The sequence below is a fragment of the Mytilus galloprovincialis genome, chromosome 11, assembly GCF_965363235.1.
Source record: "Mytilus galloprovincialis chromosome 11, xbMytGall1.hap1.1, whole genome shotgun sequence".
Classification (NCBI taxonomy): Eukaryota; Metazoa; Mollusca; class Bivalvia; order Mytilida; family Mytilidae; genus Mytilus; species Mytilus galloprovincialis.
This window is the reverse complement of record NC_134848.1, coordinates 84,693,251-84,721,088: the sequence shown is the minus strand read 5'-3', so window position 1 is coordinate 84,721,088 and position 27,838 is coordinate 84,693,251. Positions and strand designations below refer to the sequence as shown.

At 32.0% G+C, this 27,838-nt stretch overlaps 2 protein-coding genes across 2 annotated transcripts in view; both read right to left on the bottom strand.

Moving 5' to 3' along the window:
* LOC143052947 (uncharacterized) overlaps nt 1-27,838 on the bottom strand; it is a 605,057-nt gene that overhangs the window by 522,015 nt on the left and 55,204 nt on the right. The gene's annotated exons all lie outside the window — the stretch shown is intronic.
* On the bottom strand, nt 43-27,715 carry LOC143052948 (uncharacterized). Its single transcript, XM_076226130.1, has 16 exons — nt 27,615-27,715; nt 26,949-27,053; nt 23,689-23,781; nt 20,940-21,015; nt 19,406-19,654; nt 18,049-18,348; nt 17,151-17,483; nt 15,303-15,409; nt 13,689-14,897; nt 12,886-12,925; nt 10,711-10,991; nt 9,221-9,248; nt 5,852-6,178; nt 5,004-5,291; nt 3,813-4,158; nt 43-2,553 (listed from the first exon to the last, which is right to left on the bottom strand). The coding sequence occupies exons 1-15, from the start codon at nt 27,699-27,701 to the stop codon at nt 3,824-3,826; spliced, it is 3,858 nt and encodes a 1,285-aa protein (XP_076082245.1). The 5' UTR covers nt 27,702-27,715; the 3' UTR covers nt 43-2,553; nt 3,813-3,823.

The window sequence follows — 27,838 nt, the reverse complement described above, 5'->3', positions numbered from 1 at the left end:
AAAGAAAATATACAGATTAACAAATATACATATTATGAAAATATACAGATTATGAAAAAAAAAACAACATTAAGAAATATACAGATTATGAAAAAACACAGATAATGAAAATATATAGATAAAGAAAATATACAGATAATGAAAATATTTAGATAATGAAAATATACAGATAATGAAAATATATAGATAAAAAATATACATATTATGAAGAAGAAAAAAAAACAGATTATGAAAATATATAGATTAAAAAAATACACAGATAATGAAAATATATCTATAAAGAAAATATACAGATAATGAAAATATTCAGATAAAGAAAATATACAGATAATGGAAATATACAAATAATGAATATATACATATAATGGAAATATACAGATAATCAAAATATACAGATAATCAAAATACACAGAGACTAAAAAAATACAGATTATGAAAATAGACAATTCTAATCCGTTTATTTTCTTTTGACCTTCATTTTTCATCCCTTATAGTTTTCATTAACTATGTATTTGCATTCAGGTATCGCAGATCAAATGTATTCGTTCATATTGTGTTATTTTTTTTTATTGAGTTAAGCCTCCCAATTGATATTTTACAGTGTGTTTATCTATGTTTTGCTGTTATACTATTGTTTCAGAAAAGGGAGAAGGTTCGGTACCATTACAATGTTTAATCCCGGTGCAAATGTTTGCACCTGTCCTTAGTCATGAATCTGATGTACAGTAGTTGTCCTTTGTTTATGTAATGTATACGTGTCTCTCGTTTCTCGTTTTGTTTATATAGATTAGACCGTTGGTTTTCCCGTTTGAATGGTTTTACACTAGTAATTTTGGGGCCCTTTATAGCTTGTTGTTCGGTGTAAGCCAAGGCTCCGTGTTGAAGGCCGTACTTTAACCTATAATGGTTTACTTTTTAAATTGTTATTTGTACGGAGAGTTGTCTCATTGGCACTCACACCACATCTTCCTATATCTATAGACTGTTGGTTTTTCCGTTTGAATTTAGTTACTCAAGTAATTTTTTTGGCCCTTTATAGCTTGTTGTTCGGTGTGAGCCAAGGCTCCTGGTTGCAGGCTGCACCTTGACCTATAATGGTTTTCTTTAAAACAAATAATTTGGATGGAGAGTTGTCTCATTGGCATTCATACCACATCTTCCTATATCTAGTTCATAAAAATATAGAGCCGATTAAACTATACAGATTATGAAAATATGCAGACAATGAACATATACAGATAGTGAAACTATAGAGATAATAAACAAAATACAGATTATTATAGGATTAAACCCATTTTTTCTAGAGGTTATTTATGTGTAAACCGGGGCGATTAACTCACAAACTGAATAAAAATCGTAAGGATTAACTCACAAACTGAATTTGGACTTTTATGTTAAGTTTGTGAATAAGAGCCCCGGTTAACACATCAATAACCTGTAGAAAAAAATGTGTTTAATCCTAATAATTCTTTAGCCAAATAATAGCGATTTTTAAGATCATTTGTTTTGTAATGCTACTATAATAACCATCAAATGCACAATTGACATGTCGTAACTAAGGAATTGGCCGCCATTTTGACTTTCTAAAATCCATAAATGTTCGAAAAATGCAACGAAATCTTGAATAGACTAGCACCTACCTCCAAAACTGTAATTAATGGGATATAATATTCAAATTTGAATCGTACAAGAAACGAAATAATCTTTCCAAAAAAAGTTTTCATTCGTATGACGTCGTGTGTTGCCATGACGTACATTCGCCATATCATTTATGAAAGTTCGCGGATTTTTATTTGAATTTTAAATCTATACATTTTCGTAGCTTCAGTGTATTTATTTTATTTCGTTTTTGTCATATATGTACTAGAATAGACACAACTGGTATGCATTTGTTTTTTAATCTCTATTTGCCGAAAATCCCGGGTTCCCTGCAATCGGGCAAGAAAAGATTACGAAAGTAGTTTCAGAAACATGGTTTATCGAAGTGTAAACTTAGAGAAAAGTTCTAATTGACCAATCCAATTCAAGTATTTATCGATATGCAATTCATATAGAATTATGACAGTATACAGATAATAAAAATATACAAATAATGAAAATATACAGATAATGAAAATATACAGGTAATGAACATGTAAAGATAAATACTCGAATTAAGTCACAAAACACTTTTTTTTACTTTAGTTACATTACAATACAGCTAACATGAATGACTTCCAATCCCTTTGGTATTAATTATAAACAAACAATACATAATATTACAGTATTTTACAATAAAATTACATGTGATTAGTTTAAAGATCAACATTGAATCTAGCAAGATTGAGTCATTTACTTAGTGTTCTGTCAAAGATTGTCTCTTCTGTTCATTTTTAGTTTTTAAACAGGAACTCAGTTAAGACTTTGACGAGAAGTTGTGAAACCTTGACGAGTCCTTGTGAAACTTTGACGATATGATGTGAAATTTTGACGAGTCGTTGTGAAGCTTTGACGAGTCGTTGTGAAGCTTTGACGAGTCGTTGTTGGTTCCATCTCAAGTATTTTATCTTGTCCCTGTATAAAATGAATTATACACAGTTTTTATTACAGATTTAAAATTTGAGAACATCATATAATGTGACAATGCGACTTGTTTTTAATTGAAAAGGAATGGGATAATATTACGTATGAATATTGATGCATTACGAATGGGATAATAAAATGTAATCAATACTGACCCTTTGATAACTACAGGGAACACCACTGATCAATAAGTGAGATGATATAATGAATACTGACCCTTTAATAACAACAGGGAACACCACTGTGCCATAAGTGAGATGATATAATGAAATCAATACTGACCCTTAAATAACAACAGGGAACACTACTGTGCCATAAATGAGATGATATAATGAAATCAATACTGACCCTTTAATAACAACAGGGAACACCACTAAGCAATAAGTTAGATGATATAATGAAATCAATACTAAACCATTCAGAACACCTGAGTACACCTGAGTACACCATTGGATGTCGAATCGAATGATATAAAGTATCCAATGCTGACCCTTTCGGAACACATAGGACACCACTATACGTGGACTTATAAAATGCAATCACTGCTGATCCTTTCGGAACACCTTAGTACGACACTGGGAAATGAGTTGGTTGATATAATGTAAATAATGCTGCCCCTTTTGGAATACCTTAGTACTCCACTGAATAATGCATGGTATGATATAATGTCAAATATGCTGACCCTTTCGGAACAAATTAGTATACCACTAGATACTGAATGGCATGCTATAATGTAATCAATATCGATGCCGAATCTTTTAGAATACCTTAATAGTACATATTTTTTATCAGGCAGTTATTTTTCTCTCGCTTGAAAGCTTTTTAATTTGTCATATCGGGGTATTTAATTGCTTTTTGGTATTAACGTTGACCAAGGTTCAAGAATGTTCGTATAATTGATACTTTGTACAACATGTAGTGTCTTGATGGGACGTTGTCATTGACAATCATATCTCATATAATACAATTTGTATCTTACCAACATGATTGTCTTTGTTAAAATAAGGATATACATAATTTTTACAATTACGTTAAATACATCTATGTAGATTTTAGAAGATGTGGTATGAGTTCCCATGAGACAATTCTCCATCCAAGTCACAATCTCATCTTTACTTTATCCCTCAATACATGTAAATCACTTAGGCATTTGATATTTGTAATTATTTGAATTTCGAAAATACATAAAAATGCGTTGAAGAAAAAGGGTGTAGTCCTACCACCAACTGATATATTTACTTTTAACTTACTATCTTTTAGTTCATTTAAAGCAACCATTAATAGTTGATATATCTCTGCTAGCGACTGTTGTGTTTTCAATTTTATCTGCCAGTTCTGCATACACAGAGTCTTTTCTTAGAGCTTTGAGAAATTCAATAAATACATGTTCACTTCCATGTAAAAGTATGTCCATTAATTTCCTGTTCTTTTGTATCTGTGCGGGACAAGCATTTATCATTTGGCTTTCAGCTATGGTCAACACATCACGTGATATCAGATGATCGACTATTTGTTCATGCTGTATGCTGTCAATTATGTTTGAGTAGTTCTTTTGTAGACGAACTTTATACATCGGAACAATCCAATTTGACAACCCTACAAAAGTTTTCCAAATTCCAATTATTGCCACGTCTACTTTTATATCTTGATTAAACTTGCAATACATACATACGAGAAATCCAGCGTTATACTGCATTTGGTAAACTAATGGGTCAAAAACTGCATGCATTCTGACAGATGGAAAGTGACGCTTGCAATGGAAATGTATACCGAACAATAAAATTGAGAATGGAAACGGGGAGTGTATCAAAGAGACAAATTAACAGATAACAGCAATACTTAATCTACTTTAATTCAATAATACATTGTGCATGTGGTATTGTGGAGTCGTGATTGCCTATCCGATTACAATTTATTTGAAAGGATATAATTCACTGTAAAATGACTTAGGCATCTGAATAAAGTCATGTATCAAACATTTGGTGGTGGCGAACTAATAAGATGATTTGGTATTCTTGATATTAAAGAAACATATTTAATCAAGTTTGTATTCGTTTTGTTTTGTGACTTGACCTTAACAATACTAGTAAACATCTGATCTGGTTACTTGACCAATTTGATTTTTATTCATCCGATAAACATTTGGTTTCCTTTTAATACAATTACGTAACAGTGTAACAACAACACAGACCAAGTAATTGCAATAGCTCATATAAACAATAGTTCATGATGCAAACTGAAATGAATGAAGGTCAGCTTTCAACTTATCGTTATTGAATTGTCCTTACACAACAATATCATTTCAACGTGCACATTTGTTATAATGTTTTTTACATTACTGCCAAAATAGACAGATGGATATAATTCAGTGCATTAACCAAACCAGACTATATTTCAAATTTTGTGTTTTTATTTTCATCAACAAAACAATCCGGTCTCACCTTTATTTTCTATGTTTCCAGTTTGTACTATAGCTGCACTTGAGCCTTCTTCCTGTCCATCACTTTTTAGTTCATTAGCTAGATCTGGGTATCCACTTGTTCGTAGTGCATCAATAAACACAGTATACGTAGGTTCTCCCCTTTTAATAACTTCACAAAGCAAGGCTTTATTCTGATCATCTTGTCCAGCATGATGCACAATGCGACGTCTGTCATCTGATGATATCACCAAATGTGTCATCATATAATCTAAAATCTGACTGATTTGAATGTCCTGTATGATTCTCTCTGAAATTAGATGAATTCAATTACAATATCATTACTATTTTCATTGTGATTATAGTTTGTTTTAGCGCATGCACAGGTTTATGTTGCTAATATAATATATCACCTTGAGACATTATGTACCACTAAATGTGTGTTCGTCATGCTCAACAAGGAAGCGGTCAATAGTTTTAGCAGGAACAGATTATATCTTGATTGTCAGATGTAAACATGTTCATTTTTGTTCGTGTAATATTTCACAATAGAAAATGTACATGTATTTGTTGTGATATGATTTTTGTTTTACTTTTGTTATGAATTTTCTTTTGTATATGAAGTTGGCTATTTTTCTCTCGACTCGGTTATTTATAGACTACACGTTTTGATAAGGCTTGAGTGTATATGCCAAACATAGTTGAAACTAATCTTAACATTTATACCACAGACAGTTAGCTGATGCATGAATCACAAAAAAAGAATGTTATTTTATTACACATCAATTCATTTGTTCAAATACTTTAGAGTAAGTACAATACATGTACAAGGATATCTAGACATGAGATATTATATCTAATTGCACCCACCTCTAACATGTCTATCTATTTCTATGTCCATTTGTCCCCCTAATTCTTCATCGTAAGTTAAGGATGACAAAACACTAGACAATTCAAGGCGATGAAGAGCCTTCCCTAAAACTTCAAATGTAGCTTCTGGAATCTTAATCCATCGTTTGAGAACCTCTTCTGTTTGACCATGAAGATTGGTCACATGATTGCTTTCAATTTTTTGCATCTCAACAACAGAAAGTCCCAGTTCTATTCCAAGCTGGAAAGTTTGACTACCGATATGGTCAGGCAGTTGCTGTACATTTGAACCTGATGGTCTAAAACGTAACATGTCTCTTGGTTGGTCTGAAATACAAATGGCAAGTTTTATCAAAATTACAGGCCTTCATGTTATTCCTTCATAGTGTCGTAATATGGGGACGAAGACCCCAATAACAGTAGAAAAATCAATAAATTTTCATTGTACTAATGAACTCAAAATCGTTCAATTTTTTTATTTCATGTTTTGAATTCCCGCATTTGCGCAGAAATCTACAATGTGCTTCCTTTTTCCAGTCTCGTTTGTATGAAACTTTGAGTAAAATAGATATTTATCAGTCTAGTATAAAATAGGAAGGAACGCAATACCAATTTCATTTTTAATAATTCCTTGATATGGAAAAACGTTACCTGATGATAGCGTTTCTTTGTTTACATTGCATATGACGGCATAACTTAAATAACGTCACAATAAAATCCCTAACAACTGAAACAAAATCGTAAACGTTACGGTTTTTCCGTTTCTTTTTTTTTTACAAATATTTAAGTTACAAAAAAACAATTCATTCAGACTTCGTCCCCATTTACTGGTCATGCCTGCCTCATATAAAGATTGGATGACAAATGCGACTTTGCATGTTACCTATAGAACACAGAGGCATTAGGATTAATTTATCGTGAAAGGAAGAGAAGCGACACACAAAATGATGTCCTCTCGTTTGATATGGGGACGAAGAGTTCCCAATTACGGTAGAAAAATCAATAAAAAAAATATCTAAATTTCTGGAAAATTTTCTGAATTTTTCATTCTACTAATGAGCTCAAAATCGTTAACTTTTTTTTCAGATCTACTTCCTGTTCCGGTCTTGTTTGCATGAGACTTTGAATAAAATGTATATTGATCAACATATCAACAAATGTAGCCTATATGAAGGAATTCAACACCCAATATTTTTTAATAATTGTTTGAAATGAAAAAAACGATACCTGTTAACAGTGTTTCTTTGTTTACATTGAATATGACGTCATAACTTAAATAACGTCACAACTAAAATCCCTAACAACAGAACCAAAATCGGAAACGTTACGGTATTTCCGTTTCTTTTATCAACATGTTTGATTTAAAAAAAAAAAATAATACGAACTTCGTCCCCATTCACAGGTAATGCCTGCCTCATATTATGGGGACGAAGTCCCCAATAACAGTAGAAAAATCATATATATATATATGTATCAGTCTAGTATAAAATAGGAAGGAACACAATACCAATTTCATTTTTAATAATTCCTTGATATGAAAAAACGTTACCTGATGATAGCGTTTTTTTGTTTACATTTCATATGACGTCATAACTTAAATAACGTCACAACTAACATTCCTAACAACAGAACCAAAATCGGAAACGTTACGGTATTTCCGTTTCTTTTTTTTACAAATATTTAAGTTACAAAAAACGGTATTTCCGTTTCTTTTCTTAAACAAACATTTAAGTTACAAAAAAAAAATCATACAGACTTGTCCCCATTTACAGATAATGCCTGCCTCATATTATTTTTTGTTGAACTGTCATGTCATAGTATGTCCCATATACTTTTATCGGACAGTTATGTCATCATAATATTTTTGTTGAAGTGTAATGTCATCATATTATGTCACATATATTTTTATCGGACAGTTATGACATACTATTTTTGTTGAACTGTAATGTCATCATATTATGTCCCATATACTTTTATCGGACAGTTATATCATCATAATATTTTTGTTAAAATGTAATGTCATCATATCATGTCCCATATACTTTTAACGGACAGTTATGTCATCATAATATTTTTGATAAAATGTAATGTCATCATATCATGTCCCATATACTTTTAACGGACAGTTATGTCATCATAATATTTTTGGTAAAATGTAATGTCATCATATCATGTCCCATATACTTTTAACGGACAGTTATGTCATCATAATATTTTTGGTAAAATGTAATGTCATCATATCATGTCCCATATACTTTTATCGGACAGTTATGTCATCATAATATTTTTGGTAAAATGTAATGTCATCATATCATGTCCCATATACTTTTAACGGACAGTTATGTCATCATAATATTTTTGGTAAAATGTAATGTCATCATATTATGTCCCATATACTTTTATCGGACAGTTATGTCAACATAATAGTTGTGTTGAACTGTAATGTCATCATATCATGTCCCATATACTTTTATCGGACAGTTATGTCATCATAATATTTTTGGTAAAATGTAATGTCATCATATCATGTCCCATATACTTTTAACGGACAGTTATGTCATCATAATATTTTGTTGAACTGTAATGTCATCATATTATGTCACATATACTTTTATCGGACAGTTATGTCATCATAATATTTGTGTTGAACTGTAATGTCATCATATTATGTCCCATATACTTTTATCGGACAGTTATGTCATCATAATATGTTTGTTAAAATGTAATGTCATCATATAATGTCTCATTTATTTATATCGGACAGTTGTTTCATTATTATATTTTTGTTGACTTTCAGGGCATCATGTTATAACTTACGGATTTTCACCCGACATATGTGACATAATAATATTTTTTTCTTAAAAACTGCATGTTATCGTGGTTTAGTCAAACCTGTCGTTCATGGTGTAATTTTTCTTCATCCTATGGTATATACGCGTCTGGCGTATTAAATTATAATCCTGGTACTTTTGATAACTATTATATGTGTGAGACCTTCGTTATAGTTGTGTATGATATTATTGTTCTGACATAGGAAAAAATCTCTTTAAAAAGACCTCATCTACCACTTATAAAGGTGACACAGACTAGATTGAAACAATACACGGACCACTTATTATATGATGGAAGCAATTTGACAACACACGACTGTTATATTTCTATGACAAGAAATTGATCAATATTTTCTCTGTCATAGTGTTAAAACCAGAAGAGTCAGACTGATCTCAAAACCGGGAAAAAACTAAAATAATAAACCAGCACATTAATTACATAAGATATACAATTAATGTCAACCGTAGTATACCGCTGTCCATTAGTCATAATTAATTCTAGAATATCCGTTTGACTTAATCGTTATTTATCACTCACCTAACTCTTTTTGAAATTCTCTTGATATCTGAAATGACAATTTTAAAATAACTGTTAATACCACCTGTTTACCATGTTTACAACACTTTGAAATATCAAGCGTATAACAGAAATATTATAATGCAATTTGCTTACAATGGTATTACTGTCTTTTGTCCAAAACAATCTAAAATACATTTAAGTTGGTGATTTGTATCGGATCCTGATTTGTATCGGATCCTGTAATCATACACTCAGACGTAAGAAGAAGTCGTAATAACTTGTGTATCAGATAGAACTTATCTTAACTTATTGATGTAATCAATGTTTTAAAGATAACCGAGAGATGTGTTCTTCCCCTATCATCAATGTTAATCTCATCTGATAAAAAAAAGATTGTTTCTGTTGATGTATTTGCATTTCTATTATATTATAATATGGTACTACATAGAGAGCAACCCGACTGTATATTTGTCGATACATGTCACGCAAATCTATATAATCATATGATTATGAATTATTCAGTGTAAAGTATAACATAGAAAGACTCCATGCTATATTTTTTTCGATTCGTGTCACTTGTATATACACAATATAATTACGGATTATTCAGTGTAAAGTATCACATAGAAAGCCTCCATGTTATATTTTTGTCGATTCGTGTCACTTGTTTATATACAATATAATTATGGATTATTCAGGGCTATGTATCACATAGAAAGACTCCAGGCTATATATTTATCAATTCGATATGTGGTATCACATAGAGAGCTACCGTGTTATATATTTATCGATTCATGTTAGTTTTGTGGGTTAGCAATTTATTTAAATCATAGTCAATATCAAACTAAGACAACGTCAATCTAACAGCATGTTTTATACTATCTTAACAACATCAAAACTGTAGTATCAAATACATCACGTGGATAATAGCCCTACATAATAGACTCGAAATAATAAAGATTCAAACAACCTGTCTGTAGACTATTGATCATTAAAGAATGAAATAGTTAATAATACACTTCATCGTTACCAGAGCCAAATATCTTAATGGACAGGAAAACTGCACTGATAAATAAACGTACAAAAATGGGTTTATGCGACGGCATCAAGGCAGAAACTGATTTCATGAAAATGTAAAATAACAAGAATACCGAACTTCAGGGAAATATCAAATCAGAAAGTATTTCATAAAATTGTAAAATGTTTAAATACCGCAAATTAATGGAAAACAAGGGTCATATTCCTAACTTGGTACGTGAGTGGCTTCATATAATCCATATATAATGTCATCACAATAGACTTATTTCAAAATGTCAAAATAACAGCAGTTATACTTGCACTTTGAGAATTTTGCACCAGAACCGATGAGTATGAGCACAGAGTTGCAGTAGTATGAAGTAGAGTTTGAATATACGGATTCACAATTTCAAATCATTTTCCAAAGTTTTCTGGAAATTTGAGAGAATAATAAATCACAGCATGGTGGACAGTAAATATCAAATGTATACCTGGCATAGTTTGTGAATGTCAATTTTTGCCTCTTCCAAACTATTCTGTAGCTGCTTAAATGAAGCATATTTAGAACTCTTCTTCCAATCATATAGCGCGTTAAGTTTTATATGAAACCCTTCTCGCTTGTTTGATTCGTTAATAATGTCCAATTGCAGGGCTGGTTCTTTTTCCTTTATCAACATATATATTGTCCTTGTGTCTTCGTGTGTTAGTTTAGATGCTAATCTTCCTAGGTGTTTGTCCTCGGGCTGGCGGTCTAACCATACCTTGTCTAAGCCTGTAAAATATTGTAACTCAAGTTAACAGTATAACTGTTACAAGAATTATGTTTTTTATGTTATACTACCTTCTAATTACATATAAACTATATTCCGTTATTAAAAAATGATAGCCATCATTGTTTATCTGACATTTTCACATCAGATTAAACTAATGCATTATAAATATATATATTTTAATGGAATTTTATGAGTTAAAATCTTGTATTGTTGATTGTCTATACTATTAAACGAGAAGACCTCATTGTTTATGTCGCTTCTCTCTTTTCCACTATACATTAATCATCATGCCTCTGTGTCCTATATGTACTATGCATAGTTGCATTTGTAATCCATTCTTATGACTATTCTGTTGGGGTTATTTTGGGACGAAAAAGGAAAAAAAAAAGTGTCCGAATATGGTTTCCGTTAACAAACCCACTTTTATGTCATTCATGACTTCCGGATGTAATATTGAGAACCAATCGCATGATAGATAACAAAAATGAAAAATAAATGAGCCAATCAGAGCGTTGTTCATATCGTGGTTTTAATATCGTAAGAACCACTACTATTATACCTCAGTTTTAACCTACACATACTTTTCATAATTACTCGGACGGGGAAAGAACAATTATTTTCGCGTTTATTTGCAGTTGTACTATATGATTAATATATAACTATACTATATATAGACTCTCTATATAATATAGCAGTGAGTTTCCGTCATCAAACCGTCATTTTGTAAGTCAGACATGACTTCCGGTTTAAACATTGACAACCAATCGTATGATAGATAACACAAATGATAAATAAATAAACCAATCAGACCGTTGTTCATATCGTGGTTTTTACATTGTAAGATTCATTACCATTATACCTCGGTTTTAACTTGCACATTATTTTCATAAGTACTCGGACAAGGTCAGGACAATCATTTTCGTATTTATCTGCATGTATACTATGATAAATGTACTACAATGATATATAGAGACTCTCTTTGTAATATTGCAGTGATCGCAATGGAGAAGAAACTTAAGATTGATAGTTAATATGTATTTTAAAAGTATACAGAAACGCAAAAATAGTATACAGAAAGGCGAAAATAATGAAAGTTAACAGAAAAAAATAAAGGACTTTGGAAACAAGGGAGAGGGCTTAAACTGTTTCCAAGTACCTATGAATTTTGATATAATTTCTGAAATTCTCCAGATATGAAATCTTTTGCAGAAATTCTCCAGACACAAAATCTCAACAGCTCTTGATGCCCGCGATGTCGCAGGTGTTTTCTAGTTGTTTATAAACTAAGATTCCGTTATCAAATATAGTTTCTAGATCATAAGTTTTTCCCTGCTCCCTACATATTTATCGAGCCGATCAGAATATAATAAACAAAAAAATGCTCATTTAGGGTATAAAACCAATTGGAAGCTGACTTATACTTTTAGCCTGGACGACTTAATTCCTGATCGTTATGGCTGATCGGCATTGCTATTAACTATTTCACTCTATCTGTAACATAATAGTTAGGCAAAAAATTCCAAAACGAGTAGAGATAATAATTTGCAACCCAATTATCAGTTTTGACGTCTTGTAGATCATATTAACTGATCGTAATTGGTACGGAAAGTCTAATATTATATACTCTCTGAATTGGTGAATACGACTTTGAAGAGATTGCAATTGAAGGATATTATTTCTAAAAGGGAGTGAACTTAACATAACATCCGTTAACCATTAGTTTCTTATTTAATATTTATGTTCTTCAAATATTGGTAAGATTGATTTTTTAACTATCAACAATCGTTTTACGTCATTGCACATCGTGTCCAGTTTCATTGATGTTTATCATATTATCAATCTTTTATAATGATAGGAGTTGAGGAATTGTAAAATATAACTTATATTTCTTACCAGAACAATCCCGAGGGCATCTGTCGTCCTTTGTAGGTAACTGTAAGATAGGAGTCATAAAACGATTAATTGCAGAGATAATGTCTTCACAGTTATCTGATGGAGGTACAAATCTTGTTTTAGTATTGGGGAATTTGGTTTATTGGAAACAAAATAGGCGGAATTTATCCAGGGGTTCATGTAAAAAACAACGAAAAAACTCAGACTACCCTAACACAAATAATCGATTGTCTCTGGTGCTCACGAAGGGTTAACAGATACTGCTGTCGATGTAACACCTGCCCTGTCATTCTTATAAACAAGAGTCTGAAATGTCTGGCATGCAAAACTACCATTGATTTAATATTGATAGCCCTAACTATAGAGTTCTATTTCAGTATCATAAAATTTAAGTCAATGATGTCAATCTCAAATAAACCACGCCTGAAATAAATGTACACTTGCCAATTATTCCACATATTGAATATAGTTCACATACTGATCATAGTATACAATAAACAGACCACACCATGCGAACAGGTGAAGAACTTTTTTCTAAAACATAAATTATGACACTACTAGTATGTTTCCGTATAATCGCCAGCTTGAGGCGAAAATTACCAAAGGACATTTAAATTTATAAGTCGAAAAAATACTAACAACGACATAGCTAAAGGGGGAAAAGACAAACAGACAAACAATAGTCCACTAACAAAAACAAAGACCAAATGCATAGGTGAATTCAATGCACAAACATTTGATTGATTTAGTGTTTTACATGATCCTAGTAAAGCTTGTAATTATACGCGAAAGAACGAATATACCTTATCTGCAAACCATATAGACACAATATTAGTATTGTGTTTTATATTGTGATCCGGGCATTTCCATTCTTTCTTTGATGACAGTGTGTGGTCAAAAAAGCAAAGATCTGTTCCACAAGGAATACCAATCTGAATGGTAAACGGCAAATCTCTATTACAAGTAGAATCCTCTGAAAGTGAGAAATAGAAATTTGAAATGTTTGTGATAGCATGTGTAAGGCATTCCTGTGCTGTAGATGCAATGGATGGTATAATGGAGATTTTCTTTTCTTTATTCGAAAGCGTAACTATGAATCTGTTTCCCTGAATGTCAAATCTCATATCATGGTCCCCGTCAATTTGTACATCAGCACTGTCTGTAAAGATCATCAGCCGATTGGATTTGGCACTGACTCGCAACTTCCATATCGATATGAAAGTGGCAATGAATCTGTACAAAATAGCTGGTGGTACAACTTCCTCCTTAAATCTATAAGCCAGATGGATGCTTCTGTCATGGTCTATCTGTTGGCTCTCTTCTCTTTTGTTACTAATCATGCATGGCACCAAAAAAAAGTCTGATCCATCTTCATCGTCTTTTTGTCTGCAAATAATGTCCAAATGAACCAACATGTCCACTATGTAATCATTATGTGCCCAGATCTCACGAAAACAGTCTTGCTTCCATATTTCATATAAGTCCTTTTTCAACAGTCTTCCGCTTTCTTTGAGAGCTTTTAACATTTCTTTGAGGTGATCTGGCCAAAACTGGTCATCAGTGACAATAGAACGTAGTACATCCACCAAAAACACAGGATCTATTATAACGTTGTCTTTTAGGCAAGCTTCGTCGAAGTAGATCAGTTTTCCCAGAGCATGGTTAACCTTTAGAAACGATTTGAGCTGAGCAGGGGTCAATGCCATTTTGTCGTTCTGCTTGTTCATGTCATTCAGTTCATCCATTGTTAGTATTTTCTTGTTTTTCTCTACTTTTCTTGCTAGTTGAAGTTCCAGGGGTACAAACTTGGTTGGCATTAGTTCTCCACAGCGAGGATGGTCTAATGCAACGTCTACTAACAATTTCTTTAATGTGGCTATTTCTTTGTCCTCCTTGTTTCTTGCATTAACAAAGATAAGTGGTTTGTATTGAAGATGATTTTTTCCTCCATGGTTTTGAAAGAGTTCTTCGATTGAGTTTTCTAATGAAGTTCTCTGTTCTTCAACATCACCCTAAAATAAACATATATCATAATGTTATATACACAGCCCAGTTTTTGCAGAGTCTAGGGTCTTCTATATTACCCCATTATATACTTTAATTAATAAATAGCAATGAACTAAGACCAGCCACACTTACTAATACTGTGGTGTCTAAAGGGGACTTTATATCTTGTATATATCAGCTTTTGATAACGACTTTACATTCTAGTTATGTATGAACATATTATACTTCAATCATTACAGATTTATTCTATCATTGTTTTAAAGGATTATTTCACGGACACGCCACTCACAACACAACTATGTTTAATCGTCTGTAAACAGGATTTCAAGATGAATAAAAACCAGAGAGAGTTTACGTTTTTAAACAGCAGATGACAATGAGATTAAAAAAATAATCATTATAGTACGTACTTTGACTAGATCTTTGTGGGTTGCCACACATACAATTTTCGGGTACGCATTGTTTACAAAAGTCTTGCAATAAGTGAGGACGGAATTGACCCAATGGATTAGATATACTACAAAAAAAAGACATACATTCACATATATATTGAAAGTACAAATCTATATTGACATATATCAAATTAATATGCAAAATAATATTATAAGTTCTGAAATATAATCATTTCATTTAAAGATAACATGTAATACCGGCGTCACACAGCAGCGTATAGCTCCGACGTACGCCAGGCGTTGTAAAATATCATGTGCCCTTGAAATACGCTAGCAATTTTGAATGCATTCAACCTGTCAATCATAACTGTATCGTGCACAACGATATTTTAAGCGTGAATTAGGAGTGCGAGAAGCGTACCTAAGCGTATCGGGAGTTCAAGTAACGTATGTATAGCGTTTGTTTAACGTAGATGGAATGCATGATACGAAGGAAAAATGTCTATAAAACGTATTTGAGACGCGTCCCGGTCGTATCTGGCGTTTGTACGAGGTTTAATTATAGGTGTTTGTTACAAAAACCCGCATACTCTTTAGTTAAAGTCGAACGATCTTGAAGCGTAAACAAGGCGCTCTAAACGTATCTGAAACTTATCTGTGGCTTTTTCAACGCGCTTGTGGGGTATGTATAACGTGCGTGTAGCGTACAGGTATACGCTTGAAAAACGCTTGAGCGTGATGAAATTTTTATGCCAAGCGTAAACCGATGCATTTTGACGTTTTCAAACTTATGCAACACGCGTTTAACGTTCTTCTGGCGTGCACCTATCGTATACGAATTTTGTCAATTTTCTCTGTACGTCTGGTGAACGCCAGTCTATACGCCAATGTGTGACGCCGGTATAAGTTATAATCAGCTTTGTTTAAATTGAAAAATAGTCAGTATGGCTGTTTTCAAAATATGGGTCCCTGTCAAATTACACTTCTATTTTGCCTTCTAAGTTGGTGTAGTAGCCTATACAAATATATTCAGAGAGTTCCAAGGACACTTTATCCCTTTTATACATTGGGAGATATCAATTGTACTTCATGTCATTTGTGTTGTACAGGTCACTACAATATATTCTTTTATCAAACTTACAGTAAACATGTCCGAGGTGAATTGTATTCAATTTGTTATTTGTAATGTGTGTATACTCAACGTCCACACGTAACTAAAGTAAGTTTTTGATGAATTCCTTTGTTGAATGGTCAGCAGTATTACAAGGCCTTAACAAATTATGACAAATGATTTAAATAATCATTTCAAGGCAATACTTTATTTTCGATAGCACAGAAAGGTCATGTAATCCATTTTTGATCACACTCAGCTGAAGAAATGGAGTCGACGTATAGGAGACTATTCCTGTGTGGCAGTTGAAAAAACAAGGGAGTTTTGGTTTTTCAATTCACTATTCACTACTTCAATCGACCAAAATACTGAACTCTGAAGTAAATTCAATAAATCAGTTATCACATTCCTCTACAGTTATTATCAGAAGAAAATAGTTAGTTAATTTGTAGTTCAAGTTAGTTTGTTTTACTCGCTTTTATGTTAACATATGTAACTAACTATGTATGACATAATGATGGGTATAGTACCGTCATATTGACCAAACAGATTTCATTGATTAATGTCGCAACACTACGGTTCTAGAAGATAGATATAAATACATCATAGATATACATTTCACTATTTGTTATCCATGTATACATGGAACATTTATTCTTTGTATGTTAATGGGCAATTTACTATTTGTACGTGAAGGGAAACTAGTTTGTTTGTAGAAAATGAACAATTTCTTCCAATTATAAATTTCTATGTACCTGCTGTGTTTCTTTGCCCCTGACATCCGGGGAGTTCTGTATAATCTGGTATGTCTTGATGTACACCTCTGCTGCCGTTAAAGATCAACAGAAATGTACCCCGGCTTGTAATGAAAAGTTGGTGAGTCATGTGGTAGATTTTCTGACCACCAAAATCCCACAAGTCTATAGGTACTATTACCATTTCGTATTGCCCTAGAGTACACTGAGAACGAACAAGCTTGAGTATTTCCTCTTCTGACATATCTATGGTAGCTGCGTGTTCTTCTCTCTTCGCTTCGTCCATCTTTGCACTGATACCGTCTGAAGTTTCGAAATGTGAGGGTGTTTTACCTGAAAAGAAACGTTTTACTTTTTAAAGGAAGTAATAGTTTTAAAATGACGTAAACATCATTTAAATTTCAACAAAGATGTATGTATTTCACGCCTCACACGTCTGACGTTTTACGTTTTTTAACATGATTGTGTCATTGGGAGTACATATATATGCAAAACGTTCATGTGTTCTAGGCAATTCATGTATACTATAAAGCTGTGTATATGTTATACATGATATAGTATCATATCAAACATGTATGCCGTTTGAATGTGTGTCAGTGATACTTTACTTCCATGGCTCATGTGATCATCATTTGATTTAGATTATAAACAAAAAGTTCAATCGAACAGAAATGGAAACAATAGTTTTCAGTTATGTGTGTTTTACCATACAAATTGGTAGGGCAGATATTAAAAAGGGGCAATCTAAAAAAAAAAAAGGAGTCGAAGAAATTATTGTAGATAAAAAAAGACTTAAATACATTTCACGGAAAACCATTTTTTCCATAGATTCGAAGCTTACAGAATAAATACGATTAATTCATTTGCACATTCAAACAGTATGATACTATAACCTTACCTTTAAATGCTTTCTGTATTCGATTTGGGAGATCGAGAAAAGCCTTGAACTTTGACCTCTTTTTGACAGCCTGTTGAACATTGTCCTGATATTCAAGAGCGCCTGGTTTTGACAAGTTCCCGCTATGTTTTACTGCACCAGCATCCGGAATCGGTGTTACATCATCTTGATTCTTCTTATCTTTGCTTTGTTTTACTGTACCTGGTTCTTCTTTGTCGTCAACTAATTTAACAGCACCTTCTGTAGCTGCCACTTCTTTACTTCTGAGCAAACTTTGAACTGTTGCATTTAATATGGTTCCTAATAATGAATTATCTTTTTATCAAAAACAGTGTTTTTTTTCGAAATTGATTGTCAAACTTTGTGAGGTTTGCAACATGTGAAGCATACCAGGTTCAATTCACCATTTTTTTTAAATTTGAAAATGCCTGTTCCAAGTCTGGAATATGACAGTTGTTGTACATTTGTTTTATCTGTTTTCGCATGTGATTTGGGACTTTTCGGTTGAATTTTCCTCGGAGTTCAGTCATTCTATGAATTTACTTCTTACTTTTTGGTATAGGAAGTAGTTTTAATCTTACAATGCAAATAGGACATGGGTAACACGGGTTTGACTTTGTGGTTTGTGCCTATACCTTGGCGACCTATCTAAAGAATGTGGTGTTGTAAAGTGGTGTTTATCTGTTGGTGTTTTAATTTTGCAGGGAGTTGAGTGATGGTTGTTATTGTGATCTGTTATGTTGTTCAATTTGATGTTCATTACTGCAAACCTTGTTTATGTATTAAAGATAGCAATGCACAACCCGGACTGCAGAATAACTATTTCTCCAAGCGTAATCCAACGAATAAAACCTATTATCATTCCATATCAACCATTTAAAAAGGACTTTTACCTAGTATGTACTTCAAATTATAAATGTGTCATTTGCATTCCATTTGTTTGCCAGTATATCTTATTGAAATTGAATAACTTTCTGTCTATATCAAAAGCCGTTTTTATGTTAAAAATCTGCATTAATTGTATAATGCATCTTTATTTCTGTGCAATCTAAAGGTCCCAGATGGTGAAATAGAAAGCCGACTTAAATAGCAAGTATTCTGATGTTCATAGAGAAAGGAAGATTTTAATCATATTATATTCATGTAATCATTTTCGTATCATTTGTTCCAGCCAAAGTTTGGTTTGGTTTAACTGAGCAACATCACTACAGCCACAAACTTTCGATTATGTTTCAACCAGGCAAATCTGTACTGAAATAATAACTCTATTATCACAATTTAGCCTCGAACTACACACATTACTAAGTTTCAATGAAATCAGTGAATTGATTTTGATTATTTGTTAATTAATAATTACCATGCTTTAAGAAAATCCAACAACGTTCTTTTATGTCCATTCCAGCCCTCCCCAGGTAAATCCATATACCATCCGTAGATTCCCGTTCCTCCTGAGCCTCGTCTCCAACCAAAAGTTTGGCTAAACTCGTTTTCCCCACACCGAATGGACCAGTTAAAAAAATTCTGTTCCAGAAGCATCTGTATGCCCCGCTCATTAACAGACCTTTGAATTCCTTATCAGAGAAGATCAGTATATCTTCCTTAGGGCCTGTAATATCAAAGCCGAAAACAATAAAAATTACAAAATATAGACTTTAATTTTAAAGTTTTTATTTGGACATAAAAAGAAAAGCCAGTATGGACAAAAAGCTGTAAACAATTTTGAGAAAACCTTAACCGTTTATCAATGTTACACATTGAAAACAAATTTCGTTAAGTAAACTGAGATTTCAAATAAATTGACGGACAGTTGTATATAGCGTCACATGTACACAGTACACATCAATATTATATATTTTTAGATCTAATTTCACATAACTCTTTCACTTACTCTACCTAAATTGGGTGTTAAGTTGACTTTGATTGATTTGGTTTTTATGTTTTAATTCCTTTTAGTCATTTTTAACACGAGTTAATCGTGTTTTAGTTACTGTTTCGTCTTAGGCTTTTAAATTGTTGTCGTTGAAGTTAATCTATCAAAGCGCTACGAAAGCATATATATTATCAAGTTCATTTCAATATACAGCATAGGATCATAAGCCTTTAAAAATATTTAGGTTATATCCATGTTTTGCTTTTAAATATTCAGTTCTGAATGTTCATGAAAAACAGAAATCCAGAAAAGTGCTATGGACGCATGCAATTTAGAAAGTGTTATGTTCATTCATAACTGCTAAATGAATATTCAACTTCGAGCATTTCTGAGAAAGGTAAATCCAGAAAAGCGATTCAGACGCATTGAAATATTTGATTCGCTGTGTTCATCTTTTCTTTTACAATGTTTGATAGGTCTTTATAAAAAGAATCATATAACTTGAATACAGTGTATGCATAAAAATATCTTACCGATACAATTACAAGGTTATAGTGTATAGCGTATGTAAAATATTGAACCTTGAACAAAAAGTGACAGAAAGAAGATCTTTTATTTGCAACACTTCACATCGAAAATCAACCATCACTTCGCAAATAAATTGTGACACGTACAAAGCAAATCCATCCACATGAACATTTTACCATAATTAAACAAGAAGTGATTCCAGACTTTTTTTCAATAAATAGTGATATTATGGGTTAAAAGTTAAAAAAACAACACAAATCTTACAGCGGAAAAGTATATTACAAAACACATTCCATGTTCCTTTCAATTTATATATTAACACAAATGACAGTATAACCAAAATCCAATTGACTACCAGACATAAACGAACATCCTTTATACGTTTAACATAACCTAAAAGTGTAGCAAACCAGTAACTTCATCCTAAATCATTAACAGTGAGTTACAGTTTCATAGATCAAACATATTTTATTTATTATATAAACAATCAAACCTTTCTGAACTTGTAATAGACCCTGCTGCTGTGGGACTTTTGACCTGACTTTTTGCTTTTCTGTTAACATGACAGTCTACAACATTAAATGTACTTGTAAAAATATTAAATTGGGTATTTAACTAAATGACATAATATGTCTGAGTTGCTCACCTGCAATCAATGCATAGTGTTGACTAAAACAATGTTCATTGAGTTAGCATTGGCTGAAGTCAATAATTATTATCATAATTATAACACGAAATTTAAATCTTACAATTTTTCCAACAACATTAAACATAACATTTCTACAAATAAAACAGAACTCATTATGATGCACACAAGCATATTATCTCAATATTATGATATAATTTTAAACCATTGCTTTGTTATTGTATAATTGTACAAAAACATTAAAAACACAAAGTTTTAAATATTCATTTTTTATATTGATGCTAAAATAAATTATCACTCAGTGTTTTAAACTCGTGTTTTATTTGTGTTCTAAACTTTAAACATATACACACTTATGTTGATAGTTTATCAAGCTGTAAAAATATGTAAAATAATAAAGATCTCCTCATCAAACTTAATAATGCAAACAGAATATTTGACGAGCCTGACAAATCATCGAATGAACCAAGTGTTGATCGACAAAATAAGTTTTTTTTCTAGATTTGTTATTTACAATACTTTTTGGAGAGATGAACTGTTGACGTTTCAGTGTTAACAGTTCTCTGTGTTTGTGATTTTGGTGAATGCGACATCTAACCAAATATTACAAAGCAATCCATGTCATACCCATACATTGTACATACGACATATGTACAGCTAGTTTAAAGCCTTGCATATACTTGCACCTTCGTATCGTAGTGAACTAATACATGTTTACAAACCAGCACGATCGTTGCGATCTGAAAATGCTTCTTTAATTGAGATGACAAAAAAATGCACGGACCAAAATGTATGGTGAACGGAGGTTCAATGTGGCGGCTGGGACTCTGTGGAAGAGCCTTTCAACAAATCTTCGAAATGCACAATCGCTAGAACTATTGAAGAAAGCACTAAAGACGCATTTAGTTGCATTTGTAGATCGCTCATAGTAAGGACCTGAACTGTGATTGGTTGTATTTGACTGATGTTGATTTTTAATATTTTGTACATTTTATTCTGATTTTATGTGTTTCTGTATATTTCGATATAACGTTTGTATTTTATTTTACTTTTTATAAGCTGGAATATTTTAGTAACTTATTTTTAAATACAAAATTCAGCAAATTTTAGAAATATTTAGTTAAGATAACAAGTTTTCAAATTTTTACTTATTCATTAATAATTCTTTTAAGTAATTTTTTACCAAGTTGCTATAGTCTTAACTTTTTATAGTTGATATGATGTATGGTTTATACATATTTCGGTATATTTGTAACTTTGTAATTTCGTGTATTTTCGAACTTGTGTACTTTTGTTTTAACATGTAAAGCGCTTAGAGTAATTGTATTTTTATATAATGCGCTAAAAAAATGCCTTGTCATAATATTATAATAATAATATTAATAATAATAATAATAATAATAATATTAATAATAATAATAATAATAATAATAATAATAATAATAATAATAATAATAATAATAATAATTGATTATTGTTGATGACTATATGTTGCCTTTAAATTTTTATTTTCATTTTGTTGTGTTATTAGGTTGCTTTGTTGTCTTTTTACAATGTTTTATACATAGAGAATAATACATGGTACAATCCGTATCATATGTCGTATCATCCCGAGACACCAATATCCGTCCAAGGGTCTTTAGGCCCGAGGGATGATATTGGTCGAGGGTGATACGGCATGTGATACGGATTTTGCCATGTTTTATACGCTTTATCATATATTTCAACAGAAGAGTATTATATTATATGAACTGTTTTCTGATCCATAGTTCTACTTTTGTCTTGTTTCAAAGGCCTTAAAAGAACCGCTCAATTGCTTATCCGAAGCACCTAGATTACCTTACAATTTGCGTGCTGTTGTTTTAAAAATATTTTGTTTATTATTGTATTTATTTGTGTGTTTTGTATTTTTTATAGTTCCATTTAGTGTGCCAAAAAATATGAAAACTTGACGTTCGTGACGTCACATACCAAACAATGACGTCGTTCACTAAATTGAGTCACGCCCGAATGACCGTTCTATTGGACCTATTTTGAGGAAAATTTTTCTTAAGCAAAAAAAACCAAAACTGACTTGATGTAAAAAAAAAAAAAAGAAAGAAGGGGTGTGATAAAGGGTATGGGATAAAGGGTAGAGGTGTTATAAAGGGTATGCGATAAAGGGTGCGCATCAAAGTTGCGCGATATTGATTAAACAACAGGCTATCAAATATGCAAAACTACTGTATTTACTACTAAACATATGATAAATATAGACATATTGATGATCTTATCAATTTATGCACACCGTCCTGCTTGAGACTTTGATATCAAATTAATTGATTACAATACTACAACGTCACATGACAAACGATATCACGTTGGTATGTTTGAAGTTCGTTTTCCTTAAATTAATGACATGTCTACTTACATTTTCTATATATATACTTTTAGACACGTTTGTGGTCGTTATATGCCGTTTAATAAGACAATACTACAAAATCACATTACGAAAAATATCCCTCCTCTCTGTTACATGTTTGTTTTGTTTAATGATTGATATGTTCTGTATACTTTTGTGATCGTTATCTACCATTTAATAAAGCAGAACATATACCTTGAGATAGTCCATAATTTCATCTTTTTCTTGTCTTTTTTCTGTAGAATCTTGTATGTTATTTTCTGCTGCCAGCTGGTAAGGAGTTTCGTCCTATAATACATTATAACAGTATACATATGTTCCTTAACATATAATTGAGTATTGTTTTGTTTAACTACATGTCAAGTACAAATACGTATAACGTTTATGGTTATAAGAAAACCACGAATGTGACTGTGCAGAAAATCTACTTGATTATCTTTTATACAATTTTTACAACCATGTGAAATTAAATTTCCACGAAAATGTTTAATTACGGAAATACATGAATTCACAATAAATGATTTTTTGTTATTTTACTTACTTTTTCGGGGATATTGTTTAATTTGAATTATTTTATATCTTTCTTATATAGATAAATATGAGTGTGAAAGTCATCATTAGTTTAGGAATAATAGTTTTTAAAACTCAGTGTATTGCATGATTGTATTGATTTTTTATAACACTTTCGCATAATGAATTGTTATAGGCAATTGTAGAGCAGTATTCAAACATTCTTCGCTGTCCAATTTATATTTTGTTTTTAATGGTTAGTGGTAGTGTTCGATTGGCGACTGTGTCTTTGTCGACTAATGACAGGTGATGACCTCTTTACAATTAAGGTATACTAACTATTGACGGCTTTTCCTCTGTACCTTTTTTTGTAGCATATATCTGATAGGTAAACGTATACATATGGACTTACATTTTGACGTTTTGTAGCTGTATCTTACAATTAGTTTTTAATTTGATGTTGGCAGTTTATGATGGCTGTCGTTTATATGAAGGAATATGCTAGTTATTTATTCGTTTGATGTGTTTAAGCTTTTGAATTTGCCATTTGGTTATGAAGTTTTGGTGATGGAGTTTCCGTTTTGAATTTTCCTCGGAGTGCGGTATTTTTGTTATATTTCTTTTTAATGACAAAATAAGGTAAAACAAAATCATTGACATGGTTCTAATATTTTGTAGTTTGTTGGTTGTGCCTGACATTAATTTGTTTTCGACCAGTGACTTAGTATCTGTCTTGTATTGGTCTTTGTGTCGTTAGTATAATGGGGATATAGGTATACTGTAGTCTCTGGTAACTGTTATTTACCTGAATAGTGACTTCGTATCTGTTGGTATTTGCGTCTTTTGAGGTTGTTGGTAGTTGGTATCTCTAGTGTTACTGTTTGGTGCTTATTGATTTAGTATAAATACGTGGTTACTTTTTGTAGTACCTAGTCACGGCCATGTGTTTGGTTAGTGATTTGGTATGTCTAGTCTTTTATAGTTGTTGTTCAGTGTTTTAGTGCAGTGATCGGGAAAGTCGTGCGCCCTGCGCCTATAGCGCATATCGACCAGAAATGGCGCATAGAGTGACTTATGTAAGCGCCCACGTGGCGCACGATATTTTTCACTTCGTTTCGATACGTTTAGATATCGTCAAATGGATTTCCGATCGTGTTCCGTGCCGCCATGTGTGTGTACACAACTGTGTAATGTTCCTCCAATGATAGGAGCACCTATATATTTTTGGGACGTCTCGGGTGTTTTCCTATGGAAATAATAGAACCATGGGTGTAACTGATTACCCAAAAAACGTAATTAACCATCATTCATGATATGATTTTTTACAACCTTAAATTTGTAAAATTTGGCTAGTACAGACGAGATTTGTCTCTAATTATTATCTTTTAACTTAGTTCAGCTTGCTACTTTTTCGTTGAAAAACCCCAAAGCCTTTTTATGAATATAGTTTTTGTCTCCATAAAAGGCGACTAACTGTCCTTGTCACTTTTTGGTCTTTGGCTTGTTTTGACATTTTGTAAACATGCCTTCAGCGAATTGTTGTTTTGTTTTATCAATTAATGATACTCTCTACTGTTATTGTTGTCATCGTGATGAAGTAATAATAATACAAGAAGTGCAGAGGAAATGCCAAATACGTCCTCTAATACGGAACGTCGGGAATAAGTATGGTATCGACAAAGACCCAAATTTAATGTAAAAAAACCCATGCACATAAACAAGACAACAGTAGCAGTAGAAACTTTGTAAATAAAGGATATCTTAAATATTATCTGGTTTGGAAGAAATTATTTTACATTCTTTGTTGAATTGAAATAACAAAATCACAGGCACAATATCTATAATATTATTTAAAATCATAAAGGTAAGTACCACCATCTCTTTGCCGAGATATACACTTTTTTACTTTTTTCACTGTAGTCAATTCAAATGGCCCATTCATTTGACAACATGGCCCATTATTTTTTAAAATGGCCCCTTGAATCTAATTTTGAGGGGCCCTGGGCCCATAGAGAAATAATCCTTCCAGATCACTGTTAGTGTAAGAAAAAAGTTGTCGTTTGGAGTACCTTGTAACAATATGTGTTTGATTAGTAGCTTGATATCCTGGTGTTTAATTGTTGGTGTGACATGGTTGGTTGTTGGTAGTTAATGTTTACTGTCATCTTCTGATTAGTTACTCGATATTATAGGTGGTGTTAGTTTTTCAGTGTAATGCGGCAGTTCATTGTGTGTATTACATGTTTAAGTCATGTGTTTGATAAGTGAATTGGTACATAATGTTGAATAGTTACTGTTTCGAAAAACAGTGTCAGTTTCCTATGTATTTTGTTGACTATTGGTAAATAACTAAGGATGTCATGTGTTCAATAGGTATAGTAAGGTGTAGTATGAGTTTCAATGACAATTTATCAAGTAAAATCAACACGGAGCATTGGCTCACACCGAACAGCAATCTATTATCGGTTCTAAAAAATTCTACTGTAAAACCATTCCAACGGGAAAACCAACGGTCCAATTTATATAAAAATGAGAAACGAGAAACACCTGAGATCACCCCAGTTTTCTATGTTGTACATTTTGTACTGTTATTTTATGTTTGTCTTTTTATTGTAGCCATGCAGTTGTCAGTTTATTTTCAATCTATGAGTTGAATGGCTTTTGTTTTCTGTTGACAGTCTTTTATGAACCACATAAACATATGAGTGTCTACTTTGTATCTTTAGTATTCGATTTTGTAGTTTTTGTTTTTTTGTTTTAAACGTCTGATTGTAGGAAGTGCCTGATGATTATCATATATGTGTTTGAATACATTCCTGTTATTTGATTATTTTTTTACTCAATGATTAATACAAAATGTAAATGTTACGTGTGTTTATTTGCATTTGGATACACATAAAATCCCGACGATTGTTACAATACCTTAACATACTATCAATTATTACCTGATATGTCACATTCAGGGGACTGATTCCTCCCTCTTTTATCAACCATTCTGTGATCTGTAAATGACCATACTCAGCAGCCAAATGTAAAGCATTTTTACCATCCTATAAAGGTATACACGAAACATATATATAAATATCAAAACATGAGTGGACATAACTAAAATGACAGTACCAATAGAGTGTATATTCTTTATACCAAGACAAATGATCAAGACATGCAAGTGGTTTGCAGTGAAATGTTAACGCTGCTATCACAACTATTATGTTGATAACAAATTCGTTTTTGAAAAATGTCTAAAATTATTAAAATGGTGGATTCAGTACGACGACCGTATCAATATGACAAACACTTTATATAATTGTTATTTTAAAATAAGATTTACATTACAACTGTATGACACATCTTATCTGTCTACACCTGTTAAAATATTTTCTTTTTTTATGAACTTTCCATTTATGAGTAACATCAGACGCTTACTAAATAATTGTTTTGTGAGAAAACACGACTATAAATTTAACATATGTTTATTATAAGATTATTCGATCTATTATGACAACACAAGTGATTCGGATACTTTCTTGTCTGCTAAACCAGTCTGATTATCAAAGTAATATGGAATGATTCAGTTATAAAAGTAGGAGTATACTAAAACAATTATCTACCAATACTTTGGATCTTGTTTCTCTGGCACAGCCAACTGTGAGCAAGTATTTTACAATCCGCAAGTGTCCTTTGTAAGCAGCGACCATTAATGGTGTTAATCCCTGCTGTAAGATCAATATATAACATATATAACAACACTTCAAAGGTGGTGTAATAATAAAGTAAAATATATACCACAGTAACCAGTGGTAAATATCAAACATATACTAATAACACCTTCATG